This window comes from Erythrolamprus reginae, chromosome 1, assembly GCF_031021105.1.
Source record: "Erythrolamprus reginae isolate rEryReg1 chromosome 1, rEryReg1.hap1, whole genome shotgun sequence".
Taxonomy (NCBI): domain Eukaryota; kingdom Metazoa; phylum Chordata; class Lepidosauria; order Squamata; family Dipsadidae; genus Erythrolamprus; species Erythrolamprus reginae.
In genome coordinates this window covers 34932751-34949836 of record NC_091950.1, presented here as the reverse complement: position 1 = coordinate 34949836, position 17086 = coordinate 34932751, and the positions used below count along the sequence as shown (strand labels likewise).

At 43.5% G+C, this 17086-nt stretch overlaps 1 protein-coding gene across 18 annotated transcripts in view; it reads left to right on the top strand.

Moving 5' to 3' along the window:
• Positions 1 to 17086, top strand: part of NIN (ninein) — a 173438-nt gene that overhangs the window by 88724 nt on the left and 67628 nt on the right. For all 18 annotated transcript variants that reach the window (XM_070749183.1, XM_070749157.1, XM_070749190.1 and 15 more), the window contains exons 5-9: positions 6345 to 6384; positions 9086 to 9273; positions 11145 to 11294; positions 13999 to 14166; positions 16717 to 16853. In XM_070749183.1, coding sequence (XP_070605284.1) covers positions 6345 to 6384; positions 9086 to 9273; positions 11145 to 11294; positions 13999 to 14166; positions 16717 to 16853 — 683 coding nt within the window. The remainder of the gene's footprint in view (positions 1 to 6344; positions 6385 to 9085; positions 9274 to 11144; positions 11295 to 13998; positions 14167 to 16716; positions 16854 to 17086) is intronic.

Genomic DNA, 17086 nt, shown 5'->3' with positions numbered 1-17086 from the left:
CTTGGATTCAGAACAAGAGTTAATGATACAGCCACGCATGCGGAGAGCGATGCATAGGCAACAACAACTGAGAGATTATTATCAAAGAATATGAGGCCACCTGGGGTTGGGTGGGGCTGTGGTAATTAGTGAGGCTGCTATAAATAGCAGCCTGTGGGTTGGGCCATTGTGGAGGATTATCTGATCATTGTGTTTCGTGACTGCTTTACTGACTTTGACCTTTTGTGTGCTGATTTTTCCCCACTTTGAAACTAAACCAGGGCAAAGTGTGTTTCACTTTGTGAAAGAAGGACTGTGAATTACCTCACAGCTGCAAGCTAAGTATCACAGAACTGATAAGGGACTTGTACAAATTATCATTTTGTTTGGAGACGAGTGCTCTTTGCTATACCAAAAGAGGGCTTGGTTTAAGTGAATTTTCATTATAAAGACCATTGTTTTGAATTTTCAAACGTGTGTGTGTGTCTGAAATTTGTACCTGTGAATTTTTGGGAGGAGTCTACCAGAGAGCCCGACAGAACAATCACATTTGCCACTTAATGGTTTTTTGAAGGATCTCGTGAAGGAGAAGGACTCAGAGTATTCTGCCCCAGCTAAGAACATAGCAAACACACAATTTGTTCGAACTTATTTTAATCAATAACCGACTACTACTACTACTACTACTACTACTAATAATAATAATAATAATAATAATAATTTATTAGATTTGTATGCCGCCCCTCTCCGAAGACTCGGGGCAGTTCACAACATAACAGTAATACAATATAAATACAAATCTAATGTTAAAAAAATTTAAAAACTAATCTAAAAATACATTGTTATAAAAAAATTATCTGCTACACAATCAGTCCAACTGAACATAAACATAATAAAGGTCAGAGAAAAAAGGAGGGGGGAGATTAATCTCCCCACGCCTGGTGGCATAGGTGAGTCTTCAACATTGTATGGAAGGCGAGGAGGGTAGGGGCAGTTTGAATCTCCAGGGGGAGTTGATTCCAGAGGGCCGGGGCCGCCACAGAGAAGGCTCTTCCCCTGGGTCCCACCAGATGGCATTGTTTTGTTGACGGGACCAGGAGAAGGCCAACTCTGTGGGGCCTAATCAGCCACTGAGATAACTGTCTTAGTAAAAGTCTCACACACATACAAATCTGAAAGCAATCTTTTCTTGCAAAAAGCCCAACTGTTAATTAGTCATCATTAAGTTGGCATAAGTTCGGAAAGCCTTAAATCATAGAATAGCAATTAGTCTTTCATAGCCTAGAACAGTGATGGAGAACCTATGGCACGGTTCCACAGGTGGGATGCAGAGTTATACCTGCTGGCCGTTGCCTGGCTCAGCTCCAACGTATATGTGTATGCCGGCCAGCTGATTTTTGGCTCTCACAGAGACTCTGGGAGGGTATTTTTGGCTTCCATAGAATCTCCAAGGGGATGGGCAGTTTTACCCTCCCCCAGCTCCAGGGAAGCCTTTGGAGCCTGGGGAGGGCAAAACACAAGCCTACTAGGCCCACCAGAAGTTAGGAAACAGGACATTTTGGCCTCCAGAGGGCCTCCGGGGGACGGGGGAAGTGTTTTTGCCCTCACCAGGCATTGAATTATAGGTTTGCCATCATAAGCCTAGAAGTTGTCTTCAACAAACACACCGAAGCAGATAAAACAGAGATGGACACGTGGATTTTAAACATCATTTCCTGTAGAGATTCAGTTGCATCTGATTTCCTTAAGTAGACTAAGGGTGTGGCCAATTAGCCCCAAGTCCTACTCCTGAGGAGACCTCCTCTGGAGTAACCATTCTTGCCTTTTGGCAGCTCTGCATGCCCATGCATTAAGAAGAGGGGAAAGCCTCATCTTCCTTATCATTGCTGTGAGGCATTGGAGGTTTTGAAGGCTCTGGCTGAACCTCTGACTCTGGCACCAAATCCTCACTATCTGACTCTGGTACCAGTTACACAAGCCGCTGGTGCATTACCAAGTCGGTCTCCTCTTGAACAGGATCCACTATCAGCTGCATGGGTCCTGATAATGCAGAGATCTTGCCTTGGTATTCAACCCTGTCCTTAGATCAGGGGTCTCCAACTTTGGCAACTTTAAGCCTGGAAGACTTCAACTCCTAGAACTGCAAATTCCCCCTAGAAACTGCAAATTGGGCAAAACGCAGCCATGCGAGCAGTCATGGGCCTCCCCAGATATGCCCATGTTTCTCCAGCCCTCCGCGGACTACGCTGGTTGCCGATTGGTTTCTGGACACAATTCAAAGTGTTGGCTATGACCTATAAAGCCCTACATGCACCGGACGAGATTACTTGTGGCCTTCTGCTGCATGAGTCCCGGTGACCGGTTAGGTCCCGTAAACTAGACAATGTCGCTTGGGAGGGCCTAGGGGAAGAGCCTTCCCTGTGGTGGCCCCGGCCCTCTGGAATCAGCTCCCTTCAGAGATCCGCACTGCCCCCACCCTCCTTGCCTTCCTCAAGAGTTTCAAGACTCATTTGTGTCACCAGGCTTGAGGCCATTAGACCCTACCCCTCTGGTCAACGAATGTAGCGTAGGTTTGTTGGGTGAATGTCAATGACTGATTTTAATACTATGGGGGGTTTGATTAACTGTTTTAAATTAATTGAATTATTTATTTTATTTGTTTATTTATTAGATTTGTATGCCGCCCCTCTCCGTAGACTCGGGGTGGCTCACAGCAACAATAAAACAATGTACAACAAATCTAATAATTTAAAAAACACTAAAAAACCCATTATTAAAAGCAAACATACACACAAACATACCATGCATAAACTGTATAGGCCCCGGGGGAAGATGTCTTAATTCCCCCATGCCTGATGGCAGAGGTGGGTTTTAAGGAGTTTACGAAAGGCAAGGAGGGTGGGGGCAGTTCTAATCTCTGGGGGGAGCTGGTTCCAGAGGGTCGGGGCTGCCACAGAGAAGGCTCTTCCCCTGGGTCCCACCAGACGACATTGTTTAGTCAACGGGACCCAGAGAAGGCCAATTCTGTGGGACCTAACCGGTTGCTGAATTCGTGTGGCAGAAGGTGGTCCTGGAGATATTCTGGTCTGACGCCATGAAGGGCTTTATAGGTCATAACCAATACATGTTGCATTGTTTTTTATATGTTGTAAGATGCCCCGAGTCCTCGGAGAGGGCCGGCATATAAATCCAATTAAATAAATAAAATAAAATAAATAGAATTCCCCAGCCAGCTTTGCCTTAGATGTCTTGTTTGCTAGGTAGCAACAGGAACATCTGGTTGTCTGACGTCTATGGATGTTCCCTATTATCCAAGTCATGGTTGTCTTATCTTCCTTGTGTGCGGAGGAAGCTCGAGAGGGATTCCCTAACCTTCTGTGAACAGCACTGGTATATTTCTATACTGTAGATCAGGGGTCCCCAAACTAGGCAACTTTAAGACTTGTGGACTTCAACTCCCAGAATTCTCCAGCCAGCATAGCTGCCTGGAGAATTCTGGGAGTTGAAGTCCACAAGTCTTAAAGTTGTCAAGTTTGGAGACCTCTGCTGTAGATCAACACACATCTACAGAATCTTTCTTCCTGCTCCTTCCTTTATTTTTGTTGGGCTATGACTTTGTTCTCTTGCCTGCTGTTGTCAAGGGAAAGAGATGTGATGTTTACTTATCCGCAGGAAGAGGCGCTTTTTCCCACAGGGCCGTGAAACATTTTAATAGGCTAATTGGCTTTCTGTTGTATTTACATTACCTATGAACATACTTTCATGTTACATCATTCGCTCATTATGGGCACGATGCCATGGCTATGTAATCTACAGAAATGACCTAAAGTGGCACAAAATTACACAATTTGTGTCATAGGGATTGAAGACCCGTTAAGCAGATGATGTAAATTGTCTCCAGAATTGGGCCTGCTGCATGTAGAGTCTATTCTGCTAAGATCTGCTAAATTGAATTTGCCCTGCATTTTAAATCCATCCATCCATGCCATGTGAAGTTGTATAATCCAGGACTCTGTTAATAATCCTGTTTGTTTGTTTGTTCTGTATCCTTTGGGGGGGGGGGATATCCTTTTACTGCTCATGCTCAGGTTTTGAGTAGATTATATAATACAGGCCAGGCTACATTGTTTCTGCTTTTTGTACAGTGATACCTCATCTTACAAACTTAATTGGTTCCTGGATGAGGTTCTTAAGGTGAAAAGTTTGTAAGATGAAACAGTGTTTCCCATAGGAATCAATGGAAAAGCAATTAATGTGTGCAAGCCCAAAATTCACCCTTTTTGCCAGTCAAAGTGCCCATTTCTGTGCTGCTGGGATTCCCCCGAGGCTCCCCTCCATGGGAAACCCCACCTCCAGACTTCGGTTGCCAGCGAAGCGCCCGTTTTGCGCTGCTGGGATTCACCTGCTGGGATTCCCCTGCAGCATCACAAAAACACGGAAGTCCAGAGGTGGGGTTTCCCATGGAGGGTAGCCTCAGGGGAATCCCAGCAGTGCAAAAACGGGTGCTTCGCTGGCAATGGAAGTCCGGAGGCGGGGCATCCCAGCAGCGGTGGTGGGTTTGTAAGGTGAAAATAGTTTGTAAGAAGAGGCAAAAAAATCTTAAACCCCGGGTTTGTATCTCGAAAAGTTTGTATGACGAGGCGTTTGTAAGACGAGGTATCACTGTACAGTATATGTAAATACCTAGGGCTTTGATTGGGGAGGGACAAGGAGGAATGGCATTTACTGTGGCATAATGTAGTAGCTATTCTTAAAAAAATTAAGAACACTGCTCCCTGGGCATGTGCCTCCTTATTTATTATTATTATTTATTGGATTTGTATGCCGTCCCTCTCCGTGGACTCGGGGCGGCTAACAACAGTGATAAAAACAGCATGTAGCAATCCAATACTAAAACAACTAAAAAACCCTTATTATAAAACCAGACATACATACAGACATACCATGCATAAATTGTAGAGGCCTAGGGGGAAAGAATATCTCAGTTCCCCCATGCCTGACAGCAGAGGTGGGTTTTAAGTAGCTTACGAAAGGCAAGGAGGGTGGGGGCAATTCTGATCTCTGGGGGGAGTTGGTTCCAGAGGGCCGGGGCCGCCACAGAGAAGGCTCTTCCCCTGGGTCCCGCCAAACGACATTGTTTAGTTGATGGGACCCGGAGAAGACCCACTCTGTGGGACCTAACTGGTCGCTGGGATTCGTGCAGCAGAAGGCGGTCCCTGAGATAATCTGGTCTGGTGCCATGAAGGGATTATAGGTCATAACCAACACTTTGAATTGTGACCGGAAACTGATCGGCAACCAATGCAGACTGCGGAGTGTTGGTGTAACATGGGCATATCTGGGAAAGCCAATGATTGCTCTCGCAGCTGCATTCTGCACGATCTGGAGTTTCCGAACACTTTTCAAAGGTAGCCCCATGTAGAGAGCGTTACAGTAGTCGAACCTCGAGGTGATGAGGGCATGAGTGACTGTGAGCAGTGACTCCCGGTCCAGATAGGGCCACAACTGGTGCACCAGGCGAATGGTGAATGTGGAAACATTCTCACATGTCCTAAATGTTGTGGTGGTGCAGTGGTTGGAGTGCAACATTGCAGACTAACTCTGCCCATTGCCAGGAGTTTGATCCCGCCAGGCTCAAGGTTGACTCAACCTTCCATCCTTCTGAGGTCAGTTAAGTGCCATTGTACGTTGAGGAGAGGACTATCTGTTATTGGTAGTGTATAATTGATTGTAAGGGACACGGTGGATCAATGGCTAAGATGCTGATCTTGTCAATCAAAAGGTGGGCAGTTCAGCAGTTTGAATCCCTAGTGTTGCGTAACAGGGTGAGCTCCTGTTATTCGTCCCAGCTTCTGCCAACCTAGCAGTTCAAAAGCACATAAAAAATGCAAGTAGAAAAATAAGGACCACCTTTGCTGGGAAGGTAACTGTGTTCCGTGCACCTTTGGCATTTAGTCATGCCAGCCACATGACCATGGAGACTTCTTTGGACAGAGCTGACTCTTTAGCTTTGAAACAGAGATGAGCATCGCCCTCTAGAGTTGGGAACGACTAGCACATAATGTGCGTGGGGAACCTTTCACTTTATATATAATTGATTGTGGAATTGCTTTTTCAAAATACCACGAAACATTTTCATGGGGAAGAATCGAATTTAGCTAAATTAGTTGAATTGCTCTCATTATTAAATGTATTTACATCTGAAGTAGGAAAATATTGTTTGGTCTTCATCAGAGTTATCTGTTACATTTTTAAGGTGTTGCCAGACCAGCATTAGTGGCCCAACAGAATAATGTGATTGCTTTATTCATATTTTGGGTGTACATATTTAATGCATTAAAATAAAACCTTTTTTTCTTACTTAGAACTGGCAATCACAGGACAGTGAAGAATATGAAGCTGAAGGTAAAGAAGATGATGATGATTATTATTATTATTATTATTATTATTATTATTATTATTATTATTATTATGTCAGTACAACACAGCAAACGAGATCATTATGCTGGATTTCGTATTTCATCACCAGTCGGGCGCTTCCCAAGCACCTAGGACTGCGTGATGTAGCGGTGAATTATGTTTGCTGATCCCAGTAAAGCGGCCTTTTGCAATTGACAGATGGAGATTTTGTCAATTCCAATGGTTTTCAAATGTCCGCTGAGATCCTTTGGCACTGCGCCCAGCGTGCGAAGTACCACTGGGACCACTTTCACAGGCTTATGCCACAGTCGTTGCAGCTTGATTTTTAGATCTTCGTATTTCACTAATTTCTCTAGCTGCTTCTCCTCAATTCTGCTGTCTCGTTATTATTATTATTATTATTATTATTTATTAGATTTGTATGCTGCCCTTCTCCAAAGACTCGGGGTGGCTCACAAGATGCAATATAAAACAATGTGTACAAACAAATCTAATTAATTAAAAACTACACGCTAAAAACCCAATATATTAAAATCAGTCAACCAATTCAATCACAACCATGATGCCAGTTTCATGTGAAATAAATGGAATAGAAAATGGGAGAAGGATTGTTTGATTTGGGAGCAGGGAGAAGAGGGAGTTTTTATTTATTTTCTACATTCAAAAACTGTTTATTTTTTCAGAGCTTCAAAATTGGCTGTCCCACCCCATTTATTTAACACATTACAATTCGGCTTTATAATCTATAATTTTTATAATTTTAGAGAGAATACCGGTACAATTAATTGTAACAGAGTACAGATGCAACAATAAAGTAATTTTCTTGGTTCAGATATTGTTAAGTGCTTTTGAACAACATATTAAAGGTACTGTCCCAAAACCAAATATGAAACATAGAACCATAGAAGATTGACGGCAGAAAAAGACCTCATGGTCCATCTAGTCTGTATTTTCTTGTATTTTATCTTAGGATGGATATATGTTTATCCCGGGCATGTTTCAATTCAATTACTGTGGATTTAACAACAATATGATAGTTGAAGATTCTTCCCAGCTGAGTTTTTTATTGTTTCATACAAAATCTTGCAGACAGGGCACTCTCATGTCATATCTGACATGAGAGTGCCCGTCTTTGGACCTGTTCAATTTGACAAAATTGCATGGGTCCAAAGATGGGCTACAAGAATGGTGGAAGGTCTTAAGCATAAAACGTATCAGGAAAGACTTAATGAACTCAATCTGTATAGTCTGGAGGACAGAAGGGAAAGGAGGGACATGATCGAAACATTTAAATATGTTGAAGGGTTAAATAAGGTCCAGGAGGGAAGTGTTTTTAATAGGAAAGTGAACACAAGAACAAGGGGACACAATCTGAAGTTAATTGGGGGAAAGATCAAAAGCAACATGAGAAAATATTATTTTACTGAAAGAGTAGTAGATCCTTGGAACAAACTTCCAGCAGACGTGGTAGATAAATCCACAGTAACTGAATTTAAACATGCCTGGGATAAACATATATCCATCCTAAGATAAAACACAGAAAATAGTATAAGGGCAGACTAGATGGACCATGAGGTCTTTTTCTGCCGTCAGACTTCTATGTTTCTATGTTTCTATCTGCATGTAAAATATTCTGTGAACAATGAGGGAGGGTCTGTCTTCACCTTCTCTCTCGCACACAGAACATCCAGATTGAGTTGCATCTTACTCCTCTGGAATGTACCCCCCTCCCTCCTGGAGATCTACCTCCTCACTGTAATCCATCACAGATAAAGTCTGTCTTCAAAGTAGCCATATGAGCAGAAGCCAGACGAGAATAGGTAGCATACATACCGGCAGTTCTGATCTGGGTGTTATTTGGAAAATTTGGAACTGTCCAAGGTAGCCCATCGGAGTGAGCAGATCCGAGCACATAATCAACTAAAATTTTAATAGAACATTCTAGATTAGCAATAGCCTTTAGACTTATATACCACTTCCCAGTGCTTTACAGCCCTCTCTAAGCGGTTTGCAAAGAGTAAGCATCTTGCCCCCAACAATCTGGGTCCTCATTTTACCGACCTTGGAAGGATGGAAGGCTGAGTCAACCTTGAGCCTGGTGAGATTGGACTGGCAGCTGGTGATCAGAAGAAGTAGCTTGCTGTACTGCACTCTAACCAGTGCACTACTGAGGCTCTTGTAGGTCTCGATTAGGTCTGCAACAAACAGGATTAGAAGAGGAAAATTGTAACAACGGAAAACAATTTTTTATCTCAACCAGAACTAGAATGAAATTAAGGCAACTTTGCATGAAACAGTTGTATGATGCTGTCCATGTCACAGTTAGAAGGACATGACAGTTAAGTTAGAAGTTAACTTAAGGGCAATTAGAAGAAGTTATGGTTAACCTACACCAAAAATGTTTTCTTTAAACTATATCTTTATTTTAATTGTTCAAGGAATGTACCAGACATTATAGTGTTGACTCTATAATAAACAATGTAGGATGTGTACATTATTTACAATAAACAGTAAGGTAAAGCAATGGTTTTTATATTATTATAGCTAGAAAACATCAGGGAGAACATTAATAACTTTTTGAAAGATTCACTAATTTTATTTATGGCTTATCCTCTCTTTGCTTTTTCAAACGTAGAGGTGTTTTTCCCCCCTCTCCCAAATCACGCTTTGTTGCTTTCTTTTTTAGGTCAGTTGAGGTTCTGGAATCCCGATGACTTGAATACCTCTCCAAATATCTTCCCCTCTCAGGACTGGATAGAAGAGAAGTTGCATGAAGTTTGCAAAGATCTTGGAATTTCCCGAGATGGTCACTTGAGCAGAAAGAAGCTTGTCTCCATTTGTGAGCAGTTTGGTTTGCAGAATATTGACACTCAGGTACCTAATGAGGATTCTGCCCTGTCCTGCCCTATCCTAGGTCAATATAACTGCTGGGAACTGTCATTCTTATTTTTCTTAACTTTGCAAATTTAAACATAAATGTATTTTGGGGAAAATATTCTGAAGTTTGTAGGCTGAGGGCAGCCCCCTAAACAAATGTTATACTGTAGTTCTCCAGCACTTTATGAAATTTAGTAGCACAGGTGGGTTCCTCCCGGTTTGGACTGGTTCTATAGAACTAGTAGTTACTTGGCATCCTGGGTCGCTGGAACCGGCAGTGACTCCCAATGAAAGCATGGATGCATGTGTGCTGTTTCCTTGGCAACAGTATGGCTTTGTCATTGCCTTCTGGGATGCTCTGGGCTCCCCAGTCTGCAACCCTACAGCCCTGGGATTTTCAGAGCCTTCTCCATCTATTAACCTTACCTAAGCCCAGATAAAGTTAGCCAGATGCTGCCACCTGCTGTTCCTTAGTCTCATTTTTCTGGGCTTCAAACTGCATCAGTCACCCCATGTCCTCGGAGAGGGGCGGCATACAAATCCAATTAATAAATAAATAATAAATCAGTGGATTTTCTGAATTATACTAGGACAATGATGGTGAACCTTTTTTTTCTTGGGCGTGCGTGTTATTGTGCATGCACAAGTGCCCACACCAATAATTCAATGCCTGGGGAGGGCAAAAACAGCTTCCCACACCCCCCGGAGGCTGGAAACAGCCTATTTCCCAACTTCTGGTGGGCCCAGCAGGCTCGTGTTTCGCCCTCCTCAAGCTCCAAAGGCTTCCCTGGAGCCAGGGGAGGGTAAAAACGCCCTCCCCAATCCCACCACCCCCTGGAAGCCCTCTGCAAGCCAAAAATGCCTTCCCAAAGCCTCTATGCAAGCCAAAAATGCCTTCCCAAAGCCTCTATGCAAGCCAAAAATGCCTTCCCAAAGCCTCTATGCAAGCCAAAAATGCTTTCCCAAAGCCTCTATGCAAGCCAAAAATGCCTTCCCAAAGCCTCTATGCAAGCCAAAAATGCCTTCCCAAAGCCTCTATGCAAGCCAAAAATGCCTTCCCAAAGCCTCTATGCAAGCCAAAAATGCCTTCCCAAAGCCTCTATGCAAGCCAAAAATGCCTTCCCAAAGCCTCTATGCAAGCCAAAAATGCTTTCCCAAAGCCTCTATGCAAGCCAAAAATGCCTTCCCAAAGCCTCTATGCAAGCCAAAAATGCCTTCCCAAAGCCTCTATGCAAGCCAAAAATGCCTTCCCAAAGCCTCTATGCAAGCCAAAAATCAGCCGGTCGGCACACACATGCATGTTGCAGCTGAGCTAGAGCAATGGCTTGCGTGCCAGGAGATATGGCTCCATGTGGCACCTGTGGCACCTGTGCCATAGGTTCGCCATCATTGTACTAGGATAGGTCCCCCCACCATGAGACACTGCATAGCCCAGTGACCGGTTAGGTCCCACAGAGTTGGCCTTCTCCGGGTCCCATCGACTAAGCAATGTCGTTTGGCGGTACTCAGGAGAAGAGCCTTCTCTGTGGTGGCCCCAATCCTCTGGAACCAGCTCCCCCCAGATATCAGAGTTGCCCCCACCCTCCTTGCCTTTCGCAAGCTCCTTAAAACCCACCTCTGTCGTCAGGCATGGGGGAATTGAAATTTCCCTTCCCCCTAGGCTTATAGAATTTATACATGGTATGCTTGTATGTATGAGTGGTTATTTAAATTGGGGGGTTTTAGATTATTTTTAATATTAGATTTGTTTATATTGTCTTTTTATATTGTTGTTAGCCGCCCCGAGTCTTCAGAGAGGGGCGGCATACAAATCTAATAAATACAAATACAAATATTTTTACTAATTTGAAACATTTGATTCCTCTTAGATGCTGGAGGAAGTATTTCACAACCTGGACCACAACAATGGAACAATGAGCATCGAAGACTTTCTCTACGGGCTCTTTAAAATTGGGAAGCCTCTCCCACCTTCAGCTTCCACTCCATACAGGCAGTTGAAACGGCATCTTTCTATGCAGGTAGGTGCTTCCAATGTGTTTCCTCCATAACATGGCACTAAAATGTCCTGCTTTGCTCTCCAACCACATTTAATTCAATCTAGGTCATGGGTATCAAACTGGCAGCCCGCAGACCAGATGTATCTCATGCAGGCCACACCCACCCTGGCTCCACAAAGGCAAAAAATATTGCGATATATGTCATGTGACATCATGTGATGCCGATTGAGATTGACACCCGTGGTCTAGTTTTCCTGTGCTTTGTTTTGAAAATGGCACGTATAGCTAAACTATTAAAGACAGAGAGCAAAATTTTATGGTCAAATATTTGTATTCTCTCATTGCTTTTTGGCATCATGCTTTTTCTCAGGACTGAGCTTTCCTATTCCCACTTTTTCTTCCTTTTATTTGTCCCAATAGTTTATTGGATATTTATGGGTGTTGCTGTTTAATTGATTGTGGTTGATCTACTGTATATATGCCATCTTCATCAGCAAAATTGTAAAGCTCATCTGAAAAATGAAAATTGGAACTCCTGTTTGGCCTTTATAAAACAAAAGAAAGTAGCAGTGGCTCAATCTTAAATATTACCCTGAGGCCTTGTTGCACACAAATATAATTGAATTAAAGAGTTGTAAAGAGCCATAAGGATCATCTAGTTCACTATTTTTCAAATTTGGCAACTTTTAACATGTGGGGACTTCAACTGCTGGCTGTGGATTTCTGGGAGTTGAAGTCCACATACTGGTATTTTATAGTTGCCAAGTTCGAAAAACACTAATCTAATCCAACTCTCTAATGTATAGGAAGACCAGTTAAACCTTCTATGAGGGATAGGAAGCCTTAAGATGTAGAAAATCTAGATATGTCCAGGGGTTTGGATTTATTCTGAAAGAGCAAAACCATATCTACGGCTTAATATTTATTTGTTTGCTTGTTTGCTTGTTTGATTATTTGATTATTTGTTTATTTGTTTATTTTCTATGCCACCCAACTCTTTAGGGCCTCACAGCAAAAATATAAAGCGGCTCACAGCAAAAATATAAAACATCAATAATAATACAAAAACCTCTGAAACAGTTTTAAAACAATTTAAAATACAAACAATTAACCCCTGCATACCATTCATGGCCGGATCTCGCTGGTTACCACCATAAGATCAACGGCCCTGTCAGAAAAGCCTGGTCTTTACCACTTTCCGGAAGACCAATAGGGTGGGGATAGTGTGGATCTCAGGAGGTAGCTATTTCCAGAGAGCCGGGGCAGCCACAGAGAAGGCTCTCCCCCGTGGACCCGCCAACCAACACTGTTTAGCTGATGGGACCTGGAGAAGATCAATTCTATGGGCCCTTACTGGGAGCTGGGAGCTACATGGTTGGAGGTGGTCTCAAAGATAGTCTGGCCCTAAGCCATTTAGGGCTTTAAAGGTAATGACCAACACCTTGAATTGCATCTGGAGACCGTGCAGATGCAATTGGTGTAATGTGGGTGTACCTATTCATGCAGCTGCATTCTGGACCAACTGTAGAGTGTGTTGGAATAATCTAACCGTGAGGTGACAAAAACATGAGTGAGAAGAGCCTCCTGATCCAAGTAGAGTCTAGATCAGACCTGGGCAAGGTGTGGCCCTTCTGTCTGTGACCGGCCCGCCCGCTATCTGTGACCGGTCCGCGGAGATCAGGGTCCGCTCCAGTGCAAGGATGAAAGAGCTCACCGCACCTGCCGGGACTCCTCAGGTTCCTGCTTTCCTGATGAATCATGAGGAAAGCAGGAACCGGAGGAGTCCCGGCAGACGGGGTCAGCTCTTTCATCCTCGCACTGGAGCGGATCCCAACCTCCTACCAAGAGCGGCTGAGCACAGAAACCACGCAAACACTCCAGCGTAGTGACTGTGGTGCACCGTGTTGCCGTAAAGGAAACAATGAGGGGTCTATAGAGTGGGTCTGAGTGTTTAGGTCAGGGTAGAACTTATTTATTTACTTATTTATTTATTTATTTACTTACTTACTTACTTACTTACCTATTTACTTACTTACTTACTTACTTACTTACTTACTTACTTACTTACTTACTTACTTACTTACTTACTTATTAGATTTGTATGCTGCCCCTCTCCGCAGACTCGGGGCGGCTTAATTAGATTAGTCTGGCCCTCTAAAGCCATCCCAATTTCTCAGGTGGCCCCATGGCAAAATTAATTGCCTACCCCTGGTCTAGATAATCCATTTCATCCAATGACCGTAAGAGCTGCACCGCCACTATTTTCTCTACAACAGTGTTTCCCAACCTTGGCAACTTGAAGATATTTGGACTTCAACTCCCAGAATTACCCAGCCAGCAGCTGCTGGCTGGGGAATTCTGGGAGTTGAAGTCCAAATATCTTCAAGTTGCCACGGTTGGGAAACACTGCTCTACAACCTTTCCCACAAAGGGTAGGTTGGAGACTGGACAAAAGTTCTTTAAATTCTAACGGGTCCAGGGAAGGCTTCTTGAGGAGGGACCTCACAACCATTATTGAGAGGTGAGGCCTTTGGGTTATACCATTAAAAATATGGGGGGGGGGGGTGAGGATATGCAAATGAAAACATTTGCCTTCTTCTGGAAATCAAGCCATCAAGAAGAAAGATGCCAAATTAATGTCCAGATATGATTGTTTTTTCCCCAGAGGGCACAATTTACAGGCTATTTTCTCTCTCTCTTCTCCTCCCCCTGCCCCCACTTCCAGGCCTTTGATGAAAGTGGGAGACGTACCACCCCTCCCTCAGCAATGACGAGTACAATCAGCTTCCGTGTCTTTTCCATCCTGGATGATGGGATGGGCTACGCTGCAGTGGAACAAATTCTGGACACTTGGCAAGAACAAGGCATAGAGAATAGCCAAGAGATCCTGAAGGTAATGTATTCCGCGGTTACCCAGTTACTAATGCAATTTCAGAAATACATCTCAACTGCAGATTCTAAGTACTATTCAGAACCCACAAAGGATTTTAATGGGATGCCACACATTTCAATCTGGGGAGGATGCTCAGAGCGCTTTGTCAGGAAGCTTTCATCTTCCTCAACAATTGGACACCCTGGGGCTTCTGGGTGAACTGATGCGGTGCAGTTAAAATGTGGATTTATTCAGGCCTTTGTGAGCAAAGGGAATTCCCCATTGCAGCCTAAACTGCTCATCTCCTATGCAACTCCCAGCTGTTTCTGAATCTCTTTTAAACGTTTCAGCCCAGCATGCAGTTGGATTGATGTTCAATCAGGGCTGCGAGCACCGTGGGATTTCATTGGTTATTCCCCTGTTTCTTGTTCCTCCCACTTGTGCGGGGAAGGCACTCCTCATTGGCTGGCTCCTGTGCCTGTCTTTTTTCTTTTTAGAGCCATGTTCCTCAACCTCAGCCACTTCCAAATCAGCCGGCATGCTGCTGAGAGAAAGGGTAGGCAATGTTGGCTCTTCTATGACTTGTGGACTCCAACTCCCAGAATTCCTGAGCCAATCATGCTGGCTCAGGGATTCTGGGAGTTGAAGTCCACATGTCATAGAAGAGCCAACTTTGCCTACTCCTGGCCTAGGGCATCCTGGGAGTTGAAGTCCGCACATCTTAAAAGTGGTTTAGGTTAAGAAGCACTACTTAGAAATTATTCCTCCCCCATTAATATCCATGCCTTTGCTTTGATGAGCTGCCCCGAGTCTTCGAAGAGGGGTGGCATACAAATCTAATAAATAATAATAATAATAATAATAATAATAATAATAATAATAATAATAATAAATTTATTGTCATTGTCAAAACAACAAATTGTCATTGGCAACGAAAGTCGTGTGACACCCAGAGACCAGTCCCACCTTACATAAAATTTAAAAATAGAATAGAGTAGTCCCTCGCTATACCGCGCTTCACCTACTGCGGCTTCACTTCATCGTGGGTTTTCAAGAAATATTAATGAGAAAAATCATTTGCGGATCTTAACTGGTTCGCGGGTTTCTGAGGAAGTCGATCGGCAGATTTAAACAGCCTGCGGAACTCGATCGGCAGGTTTTTAAAAAAAAAAATAATCTAAAATTGTAAATACTGTATTTAAATACTGTATCTAAAATAAATACTGTGTGGGAAGAGTTTATAAACACTTAAAACAATGAAAACTTACCAAACAATTACAACATAAATACTTAAATAAGTACTATCAGTCGATAAATTCCCCATCGCGGATTTCACCTATCGCGGCCGGGTCTGGAACGTAACACCAGCGATAGGTGAGGTCTTACTGTAAAGAATAGAATAAAAAATAGAATAAAATGTCCCACCCACTACAAATTCCTCACCCTGAACCACTCAACCATCTACATGTCAAACCGAGTAATATTGTCCAACAGTTCACTGATGGTGACCCTTTAGTTCGTTGTTAAGTGCAAGAACAGCTCTGGGATAAAAACTATTCAGGAAACGTGTGGTCTGAGTTCTAGTTGTTCTGTATCTTCTGCCAGAAGGCAACAGTTCAAAGAGATTGTAAGCAGGATGAGAAGAGTCTTTGAGAATATGCACCTTCCTAGAACAGCGAGATGTGAAGATGTCATCCAGGGCGGGTAGCTGGAGCCCTATGTTGTTCTGGGCAGTTTTAATAATTCTCTGTAGAGCTTTTTTGTTCGCTACAGAGCTGCTCCCATACCAAGCTAGAATGCCGTATGTCAGGACGCTCTCAATGGTGCTGCGATAGTAGGACAACAGTAGATGCTGAGATAAATTTATCTTCCTGAGCATTCTCAGAAAGTACAGCCTCTTTTGTGCCTTCTTCACAAGCATATTAGTATTCATAGTCCATGAGAGGTCCTCTGAGATATAAGTGCCCAGACAAACAAACAAATAAATATTCCAACATGGGCATTCAGATTTAAGAAAAAAGTGAAATACTCCAGATAGGAGTGAGAAAGCAGAAATAAAATGTTTTGGATCTGGGCAGCAACTTAAAAGAAGTAAGGTTAGAATGGCGCAACGAACTTCTAGAGCAGTGATCGTAAATCTTTTTTCGGTCACCTGCCAAAAGGGTGCATGCGCGTGCATGCCCATACCCATGCCCTCCCCCTGCACATGCATATAACCCTTGATTGCCCCCCTGTGCATGCGTACCCCCACATACACTGCCCCACCCCGGCACATGTGCACAGGTCTCACTGAAGCCTCCAGACTCTTGAAGCCTGGGCGTGGCAAAAAACAACCTTAATAGGCCAACCAGAAGTTCATTTCCAAACTCCCGGTTGGCCCGTTGAGCCGCTTTTCGCCGTCCCCAAGGTTCAGGAAGCTAGGTAACATAATCAAGGCGGTATGATAATGAAATGTCTGCCAGAAAGCCAACCAAGCTCAGAGAGCACCAAGGATCCCTCAGTTCAACCCTGAGCTACAGATATTCTCTTCTATCAAAGCTGACACGTTTATCCATCCTGACTTTCTTTCAGGCCTTAGATTTCAGTTTGGATGGGAAAATTAACCTGGCTGAGCTGACTTTTGCCCTGGAAAATGAGCTTCTCATAGCAAAGAATGGGATATACCAAGCCGCGCTGGCTGCTTTCAAAATGGAGATCCGGCATTTGATGTGAGTATCTTAACAAAAATATGTATACATTGAGATGAACTGAATAAACAAATTCTCGCAGCCAACCCACACTCAGTAAAAGACCTTGGAATACTAATATCAAACGACCTAAGTGCTAAAGCCCACTGCAACAATATCGCCAAAAAGGCTTCCAGAGTTGTTAATCTGATCCTACGTAGCTTCTGCTCTGGCAATCTCACACTACTGACTAGAGCCTACAAAACCTATGCCAG